Raw genomic sequence first — 15394 nt, 5'->3', positions numbered from 1 at the left:
CGTGGCCAAATAAATATCAATTTGGGGGTCCTTCACATGAAAAAGTTTGAGAACCACTGTACATAGTAGTCTCTCAAGAACAGACTAACTGAGCTCCAGTTAAGTGAAAAGGACCTTTTCTTTGACGATGGCCAGCCAAATTTCTGACATAGAAACATGGGTTTTCAAAAAACCTTAGAAGGATTCAAAAGACACTTATAGAATCGGGTCAAAATTCTAATTTTCACGATTTTTCAAAAATAGCAGATCTACAAGCTCGCAGCGCGGCACTCGGTGCCGCGCTGTGAGCTTGTATATCTGCTATTTTTCAATAGTTAAAGCATAAAATAATGATACACAATACTGTGTACCCGTTCTAAATGGGTTAACGTCGTTTAACGTTGTTTAATGCAATCTGTCACGCGCATACCCTCTGTACCAAAACCACTAAAATACTGTGAAACACGAGCACCAGATTAAGATTAACTGGAGCGCAATTCCGAACACAAACTAGAAATACTCTTCAGGCAGAGGCTTTGAGCCTCTCTGCTACACAAGGACCAGTGATGGAAGATGTACTCAAACGTTTTACTTAAAGGGGAAGACCACCCATTTTCAATATTGAACCATGTCATTAATACACCTTAGAGGAGTTGTGTGGAAATAAATAAAAAGTTCCCCCTCTTCTGTGTTGCCTAGAACTGGAGGATTGATTTTGGGGTTTGTACGGGTTTCTTGTTTACAAACATTGAGACTAAATGCACAGCTGACTGTATCATATAATCAATTCCGTCCAATCCCCAAACCTGTTGTTTTGGGGAGCGCTGGTTTCATTGGCTAATTTTGGTACCGACCCTGTGCACGCATCTAGTTTTATCAGTGTAACGTGGACCAGAAACCCGTCTATAGGCAACACAGAAGAGGGGGAACTTTTTTTTTTACTCCTCTAAGGTATATTAATGACATATAATAGTTCAATATTGAAAATGGGTGGTCTTCCCCTTTAAGTAAAAGTATCAATACCGCAATGTAGAAATACTCTGTTCCAAGTAAAAGTCCAGTATCCAAAATGTACGTGAGTAAAGTATTGGCAAAGTGCCAAAGTATTGGCATCAAAATATACTTAAATTACCAAATGTAACAGTACAGTATAGTCACTTTGCAGAATGTCCCATGTTACATGTTTTCAAAAGTATGAAATGCAATCGAATCTTTTGAAAATAGCAGATCTACAAGATCGCAACGCGTCACATCACGACACGTTGAGAGCTTGTCGATTGGCTATTTTCAAAAAGCCAAAAGGTTTAAGGGCTGACGCGTATGTACATTTTGTAGTAACTAGAAACTAAGAGGTCAAATAATTGTAGTGCAGTAAAAGTATAATATTTGGTGGCATAGAAGTAAATATTGAAATAGGAAATACTCAAGTAAACTAAAAAATACCACCAAATTGTACTTAAGTACAGCACTTAAGTACATACTTACTGACGAGGACCAAAGGAACTCTACACCTAACATCCTAAAATACAGTCATATAATACGCATAATGAGATATCTGGGCCCCCCCAAAAATCATAACTGACAACACACATAATGAGAGTGTCTGGCCATGAATATCATCATAACATGCATTTACTCATGTGAATCCCTATAACTCTGAGGTTAGTCATGAAATGAGGGTAGCAGCATTTTCCTGAGATGGACAAATATGATATTTAGCAGTGCTTCTCAAAGTGGATTCTAGGGACTCTGTGGGTTCCTTTAGGAGGGTTTAAATGGGTCCACACAAGTCTGTAACTCTGACAGTGTACAAATGGAACCAAATGAACCCGTACGGGTTCATTTGGTTCCATTTGTACACTGTCAGAGTTAAGGGGAGACCGTGACATTTGAAAGTTTGAGAAACACTGAACTATAGACAGGGTTCCCAAACATTTTTACCAATTAATTTCCAAAACCTTTCCAAAACTTTTCCAGAATATTTAACCCAATTTCCAGGACTATATAACAATAATTCAGCTCAATAACAGGTTGCTAACTCCTATGTGAAATGCCCAAAGACAGGTGTATGCCAGTGGTTCTCAACCTTTTCAGGCCGTGACCCCCAAAATAATCATGTTTTAACTGGGGACCCGGCACCCCAACGAGCACTAAGAGTTGAGGAATTTTGCATAACACGGTTCTATTGTGAAAATAGCAGATCTACATGCTCACAACGTTGCGAGGCGTTGTGAGCATGTAGATCGGCTATTTTCACAATTTCTGCCTCTAATATTTGATAATTTGGCCCATGTTTAATTTGTCATTTCAGAGGTATTAACAAAATCAATAACCAAAGACAATGCATAGCTATTTTTTTCCAGGACCTTCCAGGACCCTTGATCAATTCCAAAACTTTTCCAGTACTGGAGAAATATGTTTTCTAATTTCAAAATATTTCCAGGAATTTCATGACCGTGGGAACCCTGAATAGAACAAGGCTGGGCGATGAGGGAACGTTGCCAACCGATGCACACCGGGTTTAACACTGACAGCAGCACATTGGAGCCATGGGTTCCGTCTGTCCGTTGCTACAACAGCAGAAAGACAAGTCCCAACCTGTGAGGAGGACGCGGCCAAGTGGGTCCCCAAATAATTGGCAAAACACTACCATTTTAAAGATAATATTATATAACATTAATATTTAAAAAAAAATACGTTGTCTCTGTCGGGTGGAAACCTCATTATGTACTGTAGAAGACTGTGACCTTTCAGGATTCAAATTCAAAACTAGCAAAAGTATCAGATCTACAAGCACGAATACACGTCGCTTCACACCACGTTTCGAGCTTGCAGATCTACTTTCACCACTTTTGTGTGACACTGTATTCTGATGAAGTAGGGCATTCATTTTTGAAGAGAAAAAACATGTTTCCCAGTGAGCTTACTGGGGAAAAGGGGGTGTGTTAATGTGATCTTCACTTCCTCCACACAGCTGTTTCAAATCACTTAAAGCATCAAGTAATCACCATGCAGAGATTCAGGTGTCACAGGCTCACAGCAGCAACAGCAGCCAGTCGGAATGAAACAGCTAAAAAGAACAGGAAGCGATGCCCAATTTTCTCGGGAGGGTGTTTTTTGCAGGTCGTTCAGTCCGAGTGTATCAAAAAAGCAACTGGGTTAAGGCAACCGACGCTTGTGATTGGCTGCGCGGAGGTGACGAAAGTCAGTGGGACGGAGATACACCTAAACTTAACCTTAACCCTAACCTCTGTAAAACTAACGCTGGTGAATGCTAACCTGGTGAATGTTAAACTGGTCGGAACAGCGGTGCTTAAACCCAGTTGCTTTTTTGATACACTCGAACTTAAAGACCTACAAAAAATACTCTACCATTTCACGCTAGGGCTCATGGGACACCAGGAAACTTGTGGATATGGTTAAAATATGGAGATAAGAGGTTTCTGCCCGACAACAACGATATACTGTATATTTCATGTGCCCACCGGCCTGACCACTTGTCGTAAGTGGTCAGAAGGGTGGGCTGCGGGTTGGGAAGTGCCGTACAGCGGTACTGGTCTGGGTGGTCTTACCTGCAGACTTGGGGGTGAACTTGTCCCTGTTGGCGGCGCACACAGCCAGCAACCTGTAGCCCAGGTCCAGGTCGTAGCCTTGCTGCGCAGCCACCCGACTCACCACCTGAGGAGAGAGGGAGGGAGCGGGGAATTAATGGCATCCATCATATATATATTACGGTTCAAGTGGTTAATTATCTGAAATTGACTTAGCCAAAAATAGCAGGTCTACAAGCTCACAACGCCTCGCAGCGCGAGGCGTTGTGAGCTTGTAGACCTGCTATTTTCGGCAAAGAGGTTTTGTGTAGAGGGGGAAAAGAGCAGACTAAGTACTGAGTGAAAGGTCAAGTTTATTAAGTATTGACGGTTCAAGTGGTTAAATATCTGAAATCACAAATTGACATGAATCCAAAATACACTGATGATTGTGCTGTCAAACAATGAAACTATATGGAATCCATGACAAGGTTGTGGGGGTCCCTGCTTCATCTCTCTCTCAACTAAGGGGTCCTTGGCCTGAAAACATTGAAGACCCCTGGGTTAAAGATATGGTGCTTCTCAAACTTTTTTATGTCAAGGACCCCCCCCCCCCCCCCCCTTCTTGTGTAAAAAGAAAAGGAGAAAAAAAAGTGTGACACGATACGTCAGCTTGTATATCTGTATGTATATCTTGTATATCCTTTATGGGTTCTCCTGATTGGATTAAACTGGTATCCCGACGTGAAAATATATTGGGGGAGACCCCTGTTACCGAACGCTCGATGGCAATTACTATTACAACACTGATTACTATCAGAATATAGAGCTATTTATCGACGATTTTTAAGGTGAACTCAAAAGACATAACCTTTAATTTATACCTGAACTCACAACTTGCTGTGAATGCAAAGTGTTATGAGCTTGCAGATAATGGACAGACAAGACACACTATGGGAATGCCCACACGTTTATGAAATACTGCCACTGTGTGTTCTAAAACAGTATGGTAGAGTGGAAGTGTCCTATAATGAATGACAGTGGTGGGAAAAGTACTCAAATTTTAGACTTAAATAAAAATGTCATGTGCAAATAAAATACTCCATTACGTAAAGTGCAGAATTTTAAAATGTTGAACCGCCATGCTGTCATACCGTCGATAACAGTGACTTATTACCAGGCACGCACACACATAGACATCAAAGGGGGCTTGAGCCCCTGCCCTTTTATCCATCTGGGGCAGACCTCCATTCAGAAACACCCCCACTTAGAAACCATAAATGCAGTTTTTACTATGGTGAGAGAAATGCAAATGCCTCCTTTCCATGCCATACCGGAAGGCAGCGTTCAAGAGAATTGCCTCGTCCAAACTCTCCTGAACTTGAATGCAAGCATCGTATGTTGAAATAATTGCCCTCTCTGTGTAGAAATCCATGCTCTTACGCCTCATCTCCAGTATTGACTTGATTATGCTCGTTTCAGTGTGGTATCATGCACCGAAAATAGCCGACCTCCAAGCTCACAACGCGTCGCAGCGTGACGCGTTGTGAGCTTGGAGGTCTGCTATTTTCGGTATTTCCACCAAAAGGCCCCTTTAGAAATGTCAGCCCCTGCCTCTCTAAAATTATCTGCACGTCCCTGCTTATTACCGCGGTAACTAATCAACCATACCGACCCATACCGCCCCAGCCCTACCCAACAGTACGCTCTGTGAACTAGAAATATATCCATGTGCCATATAGTGCACAATATATACATTATTTATCTATAAAAGGGCCAATGAGGGAGCGCTTTACTTTCTCGAGCAGCACTATAAAATATTCATCTCATTGGATGAATAATGGATGCTAAGAAAACAACTAACCACGCGGCGAAGTTATCTTAATCCTGCCCGTGTCTAAATGCCGCTGATCTGTTGAGCCTTTGAGAAGCGATATTGAGCTGCCAGTTTATGCTGCTGACCTTTAAGGCAGACATAATACTCACGCACATGCACGCACACACACAAGCACACACACGCACGCACACATCTTAATGTGGAGGCAGAAGCCAGTGATCCAGACTTGAGGTTACGCTTAACGTGTAACTTATCGCCGTTGTCGGGTGGAAACCTTGTATGTCCAAAACCGTTTAGTTTTGTATGATTTCAAATAGTGAAAATGGCAGATCAACAAGCACACAACGCCTCACAATGTTAGTTTTGAGCGACAGACTTCTATGGTGAAGCAGGGCTTTACTTTACGAAAACAACGTTCAAATTTGAAACTAGGAGATACGAGTTTTCTGCCCGACAGTGGCGTTATGCTCTGCTGTTGCATGACCCACACTGTTTCTTCAGGAACGGTAATTTCTAGTGTGAAGTGCGAAGTGAGCTACACTCACTTCCCACGGGTGCAATTTTTAGATAAATCTTCCCTTCTGCGTGTCCCTGGCACATGAGATGGGGAGTTCCGTGGCCAAATACATCAATTTGGGGGTCAAATCGGCACAAAGATTTTTGAGAACCACTGCTCTATTGAGCTTTATTTTGACGACTACACCAGCATCCAGGAGAGAGGCCCACGAAAGGTATAGATAAGGAAGCCCTTTACTTTGACATACACCAGGTCCCCCCGGCAGGCTGGGCTGGCAGTGAGCTTTTAACAACGCTTTAGTGTTTAATGACTTCAAAACACCGGTTGAACATTTATGGGACAAGGACCGGGCGTCTGGCTGACTCTCACACCGAGTAAAAGGGGACGCTAAGTGAAAGTTAAACAGGGCCCGGGAGAAACCAGGAGTTAAATCATTATTAAAAGGGGGGGGAAACTCTTTGCTTCACCCGCCAACTGATGATAACTCTCCTGTTTTCCTCTTGACCCCAAAACGCACATTTACCTTTAACAAGGTCAACGTGGGTGCATCTTAGACACACACAAACGCATGCGCACGCCGCACGCACGTGCGCACACACACACATGCACACATACCATCACAGAGAGCGGTGCTCATAAAGCCATCTCTGCCACTGGCGATAATAGTGGCAAAACAGAGATATTTTCGTTGTCTGTCCGATGGAAACCTTGTATGTCCAAAAGTGTTCGCTTTCAGACAATGGGGGGAAAATAACCTGCGTTCCAATGGACCCAATATAGTCATTATTTACTCACAAGCTCTTGTTAATGCTTTTCATTGGTTCAATATTCATAAATCCCATAGATACACTTAACCACTTTCTCCCCTTTCCCCCCTTTTGTTTTATAAGCAAAAATAGCATTAACCACTTTTTGCAAGTCGACTCTACTCGAGTAAAAAGTTGAGTTGAAGTCAACTTTATTGTTTTGTGACTTTGTCACACCCTGCATGAATGGGGGGGACAAAATCCGAAACCCAGGTGCTTAATTCCATTGAAAAAACACAGTTGGAACTTGGAAGATGAGAGAATCATTCTGTCCTAGACAATAAGCAATTCTACTGTTTGAATGCTGTAGTGTACACACACACACACACACGGAGCAAAATAATTGTGAAAAAAATACATTTTTTTTTTTTTTTTTTTTTTTTTTCCAACTTTAGATTTTTGACTTTCCCTGGTGGGAGTCGACTTGTGTAGTGAGTCGACTTGTCGACTTTTTGGTTAATGCCCTAGATCTTATAGATTAGCTATTTTAGCTTTTGTTTAAAGGCAAGTTCATTTACTCGAGTACTGTACTGCAAAGCACTGTATTACCTTACTTGAGAATTTCCAATTTTGGCAAATACGTTTTACTCCACTGCAATTCTATGAAAACTTTAGCTACTTTGAAGTAACTAGTAACTAAAACGTAGGCTTAGTGGCCTACCAGGGCTCTATATACTTTGGTTATTTGAAAATAGCCGACCTACAAGCTCACAACCCCTTTTTATTCTTATTTTCAAAAGATTGTTATACATATTGAACTCGTGAAAATGGGACATTCCGCATAAATGAGTATACTTTTAGTTTTGGTACTTTAAGTATATTTTGATGCCAATACTTTTGCACTTTTACTCAAACTTTCATACCAGATTTTTACTTGTAACAGTCTGTTTACTGAGTGTTTCTACATTGCGGCATTGATACATTTACATTTGACGACTTCACCACTTTTCAACCTATCTTCATATAATTGGTCCTCACTAATGTTCATAATAAAATAGCATAATGTTTTTCTACTTGGTCTGTTGGTTTGTTCTTGCGATAATAAAAATCAAAATATGTTTTCAAAAATATTAATTAAAAAAAAATCTGTCAAACGAAGATGTACAAGACTATGAATTTCTGAACTTCCCACAGCTTTCCTAAGAGACTTGGACCGAGTAGTTTTCTTTTTGCTATTTTATTATGAACATTAGTGAGGACCTATTATATGAAGACAGGTTGAAAAGTGTCAAAGTCGTCCTTTAAGTAAAAAAATGTGAGTAGCACTTCTTCTACCACTCGCATGAATTTACCCAACAAAAAATATGGAGATGCGAGGTTTCCGCCCGACGGCAGCGATACGAGGCTTTGACGTTCTACTAAAGTGGGACTTCAAAAGACGGGACGTTCTAATAGCGATATAGAATTCTTTCAGCGAGAAGCTGTCAGAGTTTTTCCTCTGGAGCCTCGTCTGTCTGTCTCTCTGTCCGTCTGTCTGGCAGAGAACCTTCAGGCTCACACGGAAGAAGCAAAAAAACACGAGGAGAAAGCGTTTTCCCGGGACGAAGTTAAGTGAATCTGTTTCACTTACAGACTCCGGCATCTGACGAGAGACTGACATCTTCCTGACAGTCAGTCAAATCATGTCCGTGTCAATCTTTTTTTTTAAACGGCAGGCAGCCAACCACAGGAGGACTAGTCTCACATAGAAACACTGTAGATTCAACAGGGATTTAGCAGTTTTCTCCTCATAAGCCCCCGTTTTTCAGCATAATCTCCCTCCGAGGACACATAATTCAGGCCTCATATTTTAGAATAGCAAATAAAATACCATGGTTGTTGACGGGTCAGTGGGACATTCATATCCTGAGCTTGTTCGGAAAATAGTTTTGCTATGTTTTGTTTTTTAAGAGAAACTAAACCATTTCACCGTCTCCCTACTACATTGTGATATTACTTTTAGGCCATGTTATGGCTATTCAAATAAAATGGTAAATGGTGCATGTGTGGACTGTAGGAAGTGCTTTACGATGGGAACACCGTGCCAAGGCACCAATCTGCTCATCAGGAGCAGTTAGGGATTCATTGTCTTGCTCAAGGACATTTAACGTACGGGGAGCAGGGGGTCGAACCAGGCAACTTTCAATTCTCAAGCGACCATTCTTCCTCCATAATGCACACAGGTACACATATCTACTGCCATACGGTTTTAATGTTGGCCTACTGGGAGTGTAGGTGCAATGCCAACGGTGCCGGAGATTAGCTGTTCACTGACAGACAGATGGACGGACGGACGGAGGAACAGGAGCCAATGCTAAGTAACAAGAAATCTTGGGAAGAACAGGGGGTCCTCAGAGTTACTACAGGGGGTCCTCCAAATCTTTTTGTGATAGAAACTTTTTTCTCCTTTTTTATATTAACTCATTCTGTGCCAATGACTGCTTATGACGGTTTTTTTCCAATAGCCCTGTGTGCCAATGACGGCTTATTACGGTTTTTGTGTTTTTTACATAGAAAAAAAAAAAAAAAAAAAAAACATTTTTTTTTTTTTTTTCTAAAGATGTCAAAATGACCTGAGATCAGAGAGATGCTTTTCTCTGTTTGTGTGTTCGCTCCCCCGTTTAGCTGATTGAGAAAATGTGTGTTCATGTGTGTCCATTCTAGTGGATGGACACTTTTTTTCATTCAAACAGCTCTATCTCTGGAACCATTTGTCCGATTGCCAAAATTATTTTTGCCACTGAATCACAACAACTGTGTCTGTTTCTGTGGGGAAAAAAATTATAAAAAAAAAATCTTTTTTTTTCATTGCATAGTAAAGAAAAACATAAAAAATCTCGGCACAGCTACCTTGGAGCCATTTTGGCATCTGGCACAGAATGAGTTAACCACGTAAACCCTAGTGTCCTTATTCTGAGAACTTTAGCCAAAAATAGCAGATCTAGAAGCTCACAACGCCTCGCTGTGAGCTTGTAGATCAACTATTTTTGGCAAAGAGGTTTGGTGTAGAGGGGAAAAAGAGCAGAGTAAGTACAGAGTGAGAGGTCAAATTATTAAGTATTGACAGTTCAAGTGGTTAAATATCTGAAAACACAAATGGACATGAATCCAAAATACACTGATGATTGTGCCGTCAAAAAATGAAACTATATGGAATCTCTGAAAAGGTTGTGGGGGTCCCTGCATCATCTCTCTCTCAACTAAGGGGTCCTTGGCCTGAAAACATTGAAGACCCGTGGTCTACAGCTAGTTAAATCTGAATGCTAGGGAGTGACAAATGACACCCCGGGCAGCACATATACAGTAACAGTACTGTACCCTACTAGGGCACACAATGGCACATATCTACTGTACATTAAAGGCACATATCTACTGTACCATAATGTTATAGGGCACACAATGGCACATATCTACTGTACATTAAAGGCACATATCTACTGTACCATAATGTTATAGGGCACACAATGCCACATATCTACGGTACCATACTGTTATATCAGTGGTTCTCAAACTTTTCACGCCAAAATGAGATGTATTTGGCTGCAGCCTCCCCATCTCAAAAATATTTTGTGTCAGTGACCTCCCGAGGAAAAGATTTTTTCGTAAACGCTATATTAACCCATTTAGTGCTCCAGACATGAACGGGTTAAATGTCCAGCGTGCCTCTCGCAGGGCTCCATACGCGACCAGTATCTTATGAAGGCCAGAAGTCCATTGCGTAAACACTTCCGGGTTGACGTCATGACGTCATTCAACCGAAGCCTTCGTCACCCCATGCCGTTCCTAAAATGGCCGATCGATGCATTTGTTATTATGTTTTTGTAGCGAAAATCTAATGCCATCCTTGGCTTTAAAAGTGTTGTTTGGAGAAAATGGACATTAAAGATGAGATTCCCCGTCGGCCTCCATGTTATGGGATTACTATTTTGTGCACGTGGATCCGTGATGATGATGAATCGGCGAGGCCGATCGTGCCAGGACCTTCCGCCGGGCTATAGGGTAGGAGAACCGCGTTACTCTATATACAGTATTTTACGCGAGTATACTCGGGATCGGCACTCTAAATACTTGAGTATTTTTTCACGAGTATACTCGGGATCGGCTAGAAATGAGTTAACTATTTTCTCTGGGGACCCCCTGGTACCCTCCCGAAGGACCCCTGGGGAGAACTTTGAGAACCAACGTGTAACAGGGCAGACAGTGGCACATATCACATATCGATGGTTCGCTCGCTCTATAGGCATCGAATCTGCTACTAAAAATACTCTCAAATAAAAATGTCACTACACTGACGCGTCTCGCGCTGCGATCCTTCGCTCGCTTGCTGTGCGCGAGGAGGAGTAAAAAAGAGAAAAGTAGGTGCGTCTGGGGGATGTCGAGAGGCAGACAGAGTTATCAGGTGAAGCAATGACAGCACAGACGCGTTGTTCTTTTATGGAAGTCAGAAAGAGATACAGTAGGGATGTAACCAAGTACATTTACTAACATACTGTACTTTAGTCCAATTTTGAGGTTTAGTTTGACTTTTCTTGAGATTTCTTTAAATACTTTATACTTCTTCCCCACTAGTCACTACGTCTAAGAGGCAAATAATGTACTTTTTTACTCCACTGCAATTCATTTACGAGCTTTAGTTACAATTTACCTTGTAGGGGGGGGGGGGGGGGGGGGTCATAGCTAAATCCTACCCAAACCGAACTTGATATCAGGAACCTTGTGGGCTGCTAATCAGAGAAAAGGTTCTCGAAAGATTTTGGAGACAGCCTTGAAGAAAAAAAAACTCACATTGCTAAAAACCTGGAATTCAGACAGCCACACTCAATTGAGAATTCCATTATACTATAATCAACAACTGAGCTAATTTAATGATGACACAATTTATTTGGCAAGTACTGAAGAAATGCGTTTCTTTTCTACTTGCAATGCTGCTGTAATTCTCCTGATAAGAAGCCATTTTGTTTCCGTGAGACTGATTAAACACGTTTATCTGATGAGAAACAGCCCCCATGCTAAGAGGCAGCTCCGCGGGGGGTCCCCATTGTACAGCTCTGTATCCGCATTAAGACGCTTTTCATTCTGATTTAACACATTACTGTTAAGCCCCCGGTTCGCACTTCGTCTCGCTTGCCGAGAATAGCAGAGCTACAAGCTCACGGCGCGTCGCGTCCGCGACGCGCCGTGAGCTTGTAGCTCTGCTATTCCCGCGTGCGACTCAACCCGCGAGACGGAGCATAAATTAGGCTTTAATGAGAGTTCATGTTTGCTGACGCGGTGGTGGTGTGAGCCGAGGACAAATGTTGCTTATTCGTCTTTTCAAAAGATGAAAATTTGGTGATAAAACACCTGCGGTTGTAATTAGCCTGCTTTGATGTGCGCCGGATTGCAGGTGTTTCGCTGCGTTCAGAGTGTGTGTGTGTGTGTGTGCGTGCGTGGGTGCGTGCGTGTGTGTGTGAGTGTGTGTGAAGGCACTTGTATGTCCGTGCATCTTTGTGGGTGTGTACAGCTGCCTGTGTGCTAGAGCAAGTGTAGAATCAAGTATTTGATTAATAGACATTAAGGACAATTGTCCTGCTCCCCACTAGAGAAATGGTTGTTTTATGTAAAAGGAACAAAGAAAATAGCTTGCACTCACTTTTGGTCGTTCCAAAAATGTATTGACAACAAGCAGCCAGATAGATAAATGTTTCGACCGGTAAGGTCTTCTTCAGTATAACCGGAATAACCTTAGAATTTTATGTAAAGAAAATGGGAAAGATTTTCCTTTGAATTTTATGTAAAAGAAGTTAGTCTTACATGCACAGGAAAACATAGGATTAGGTTTGGCATTTTAGGGGTTAAGTTTAGTGGTTGGGGTTGGAGTTATGCCTTATTTATATAGTTTATATAGCACCCCATAGCACCCCAAAATAGCTGATTCAGCAGACCCAAAACTTTAGTCAATATATACTGTAGCGTCACAATCATTTCAACCACTTTAACCATTATTTTATACTTAGGCTTTTCAAAAACAGCAGATCTTCAAGCTCATGGCGTTCCACGTTGTGCCTTGCTACAGTATGTATGAGCCTGTACAGTAGATCAGCTATTTTCGGCTTTAGTCTTGTATGGCAAATTGCCGACGAATTGCTTTGGCATTCGTAAAACCGGACGTCCAAAAAGGTTGATGTCCTCACAAATACAGTAGTACAAAATGTGCGTGTTAGTGTGTGTGCGCGCATGCATGTTTTGTGTGTGCACACTCTCACACCTTAGACGTGCATGCACTAAGGTTGCTGGCCTGGTGCCCAGATCAATGAGCAGCTGGTCAGCCTGACAGAGTATGACCAGGGGTGAACGGCTATCCACTGCTTTACTCAACACTCCTCCTGTGTGTGTGTGTGTGCGTGCGTGCGCGTGCGTGCACGTGTGCAGGGGCGTCACACCAAATTCTGGGCCCTGGGTACAAGGATTCACTGCGGGCCCCCCATGAATGTTAACTATTGAAAAACAGCAGATATACAAGCTCACAGCGCGGCACCGAGTGCCGCGCTGCGAGCTTGTATATCTGCTATTTTTTAAAAATCGTGAACATGTGTGCAAGAAACCTATGTCAAGGACCCCCAAGATGATATGTATTTGGCCACGGACCCCGATCTAAAAATATTTAGTTCCAGGGACCTCCCCAGAAGCAAAATTTGAACTTGCAAATGTTCGCTTAAAAAATGCATATATTCAAAGATTTGCACACATTTTCTCGTCTTTTCAAAAATAGCAGATCTACAAGCTCGCAGCGCGGCACTCGGTGCCGCGCTGTGAGCTTGTATATCTGCTATTTTTCAATAGAGAAAGTAATTAGGGCCCCTCCACCTTGGGCCCCAGTAACCCAGTCCCACTTTCCTACCCCATGTGACACCCCTGCACGTGTGTGTGTCAGCAACACAGTGAAAAGAGTGCTAGCGGCAGGTTGCTAGGACTTTAACCTCTGTCAGCGCTCCCTGGCGGCCCTGAGCAGCTGCTGCGGCGCTCAGCCGTTACACACGTCTGAGAACGGCAGCCTGCTACTGTGTTCAGCTGGGACAGACGTAACCACATGAACCCAAGCATCCCGGTGACCAAAAAAAACAACAACATTTCGCCAAAAACTAAGCATAGACAGCCGGGGAGACCCAGGTTAACAAAGAATGTTGTCGTTGTTGGGCAGCCCTTTATGTATCTGGTAGATACAAAGGGCTGGAAGGAAGTCAGAGGTTATGTATTTCATGTAATGACAAGCGAGTTGAGGATGAGTTCCATTGTTTTGTTTGAGTGCAAGAACACGAGTATTACGAATGTTAGACAAAAAATAAAAGTACTATTTAACTCATCCATCTATTCCATCTATTCTAAACAGATTTTATTACTGCAATCTGATAAGCCAAATTTTATCTGTAAATTGGGTGCTTTATAATAATGCATAATGCATGCCATGCCTTTTTGCTACTTCTGTATGAAGGGATGACGTCCAAGGGATGAATGTCAACATAAACAGTGGAATGTCAACATAAACAGTGGGACAAAACCAAAATACAATGCTAAAGCCTAAATTTGTAATTCTACATTGTCTTCTTGCGAGACATCTTTGCCTGACAAAAAGGACCTTCTTGTCTCAATTACAAATTATTAACACACAAAAAATGTACAGTGGGATTTCCATTGTTCCCATGTTGTTTCTTTTGAACCAGGCTTGCCCTTTGAGGTTCACTTCACATTTTCTTAGCAGACCGGCTAGCGGTTCGTAGAGTTTGGGCTCCGAAGTGGTCACATCATCCACAAAACATGAGATAAAGCCAGCGTGTTTTAATTACTGTTTTGCTGCAGGTCTGAAGTCTAAAGTACCTGGGGGAAAAAATGAAAAGAAACCCAAAAGAGAAACCATAATTGGTGTTTGTGCGTACCGTCAGACATCCCATGAGGCTTTGCTCGAAAGGTCTCTGGAAGGCCCGGGGATCTCCACACCAGTCCAGCAGCTCCGTCGCCGCCGTCTGGAAGTTGGCCGGGTTCTGTAAGTGCTGTCATAAAACAAACAGAGACACTGCAGTTAGAAACCACCACCGAATGACCGCTTCTTTTCCCCTCAGACATACTGTAAGACCTGAGGTCGATTCTACAAATGCCTTCTAAATCAGTTAGTTCTGTTGTAGTCAAGGACTAAAGGACCCCCAAAATGATGTGTATTTTGCCACGGACCATCTATCTGAAAGTGTTTTTACTTTCAAGAGTTTTCAAAAAATGTCAAAAGTAGCACTAGCACTAGCTGATGTGCAAGCTCGCAGCGAGGCACGAAGCGATGCACGAAGCGATGCACTGTGAGCTTGTGAGTTTTCTGAAAAAATATATGTTGCTATACAGTATATATATATAGCTAAAATAAAATAAAATACACAGATGCTTTCCAGGTTTTAATGGGTTAAAGACCAGTGCAAATGAAAAACTAAGATTTTCACACTTTTAGAGCATATCCATGATTCCCCAAAAAGTAAGACTTTTTGTACATTTTCATGTCAAAAGTCCCTAAAAGTCCAATTAATTCCTATTAAACAAAAACAATGTGCGATTACATCAGCAGGAGCTTATTAATGATCATTTCATTCACCTGTGTGAGTCCCATCGCTCAAGTTCCTTTAGAACAGCTGACAATCATTATGGAGAGACTACAGGGCTGCTACTCTGTTCTGAATATAACTCAGGATGACGGCTGGCCGGTTCTCGTTTTAAACATAAACAGAAC

General features: G+C 42.1%; 1 protein-coding gene across 1 annotated transcript in view; it reads right to left on the bottom strand.

Annotated features, from left to right (window-relative positions):
- Positions 1-15394, bottom strand: part of zmiz1a (zinc finger, MIZ-type containing 1a) — a 223293-nt gene that overhangs the window by 85987 nt on the left and 121912 nt on the right. Inside the window, exons 4-5 of the mRNA XM_080740460.1 lie at positions 14562-14675; positions 3552-3657 (exon numbers count right to left, since the gene is read on the bottom strand). Of these exons, the coding sequence (XP_080596586.1) occupies positions 3552-3657; positions 14562-14675 (220 nt within the window). The remainder of the gene's footprint in view (positions 1-3551; positions 3658-14561; positions 14676-15394) is intronic.

This window comes from Nannobrachium achirus (genome assembly GCF_963921795.1).
Source record: "Nannobrachium achirus genome assembly, chromosome: 13".
In the NCBI taxonomy this organism is placed as follows: Eukaryota; Metazoa; Chordata; class Actinopteri; order Myctophiformes; family Myctophidae; genus Nannobrachium; species Nannobrachium achirus.
The sequence above is the reverse complement of the archived record's forward strand: the minus strand, read 5'-3'. Positions and strand labels throughout refer to the sequence as shown.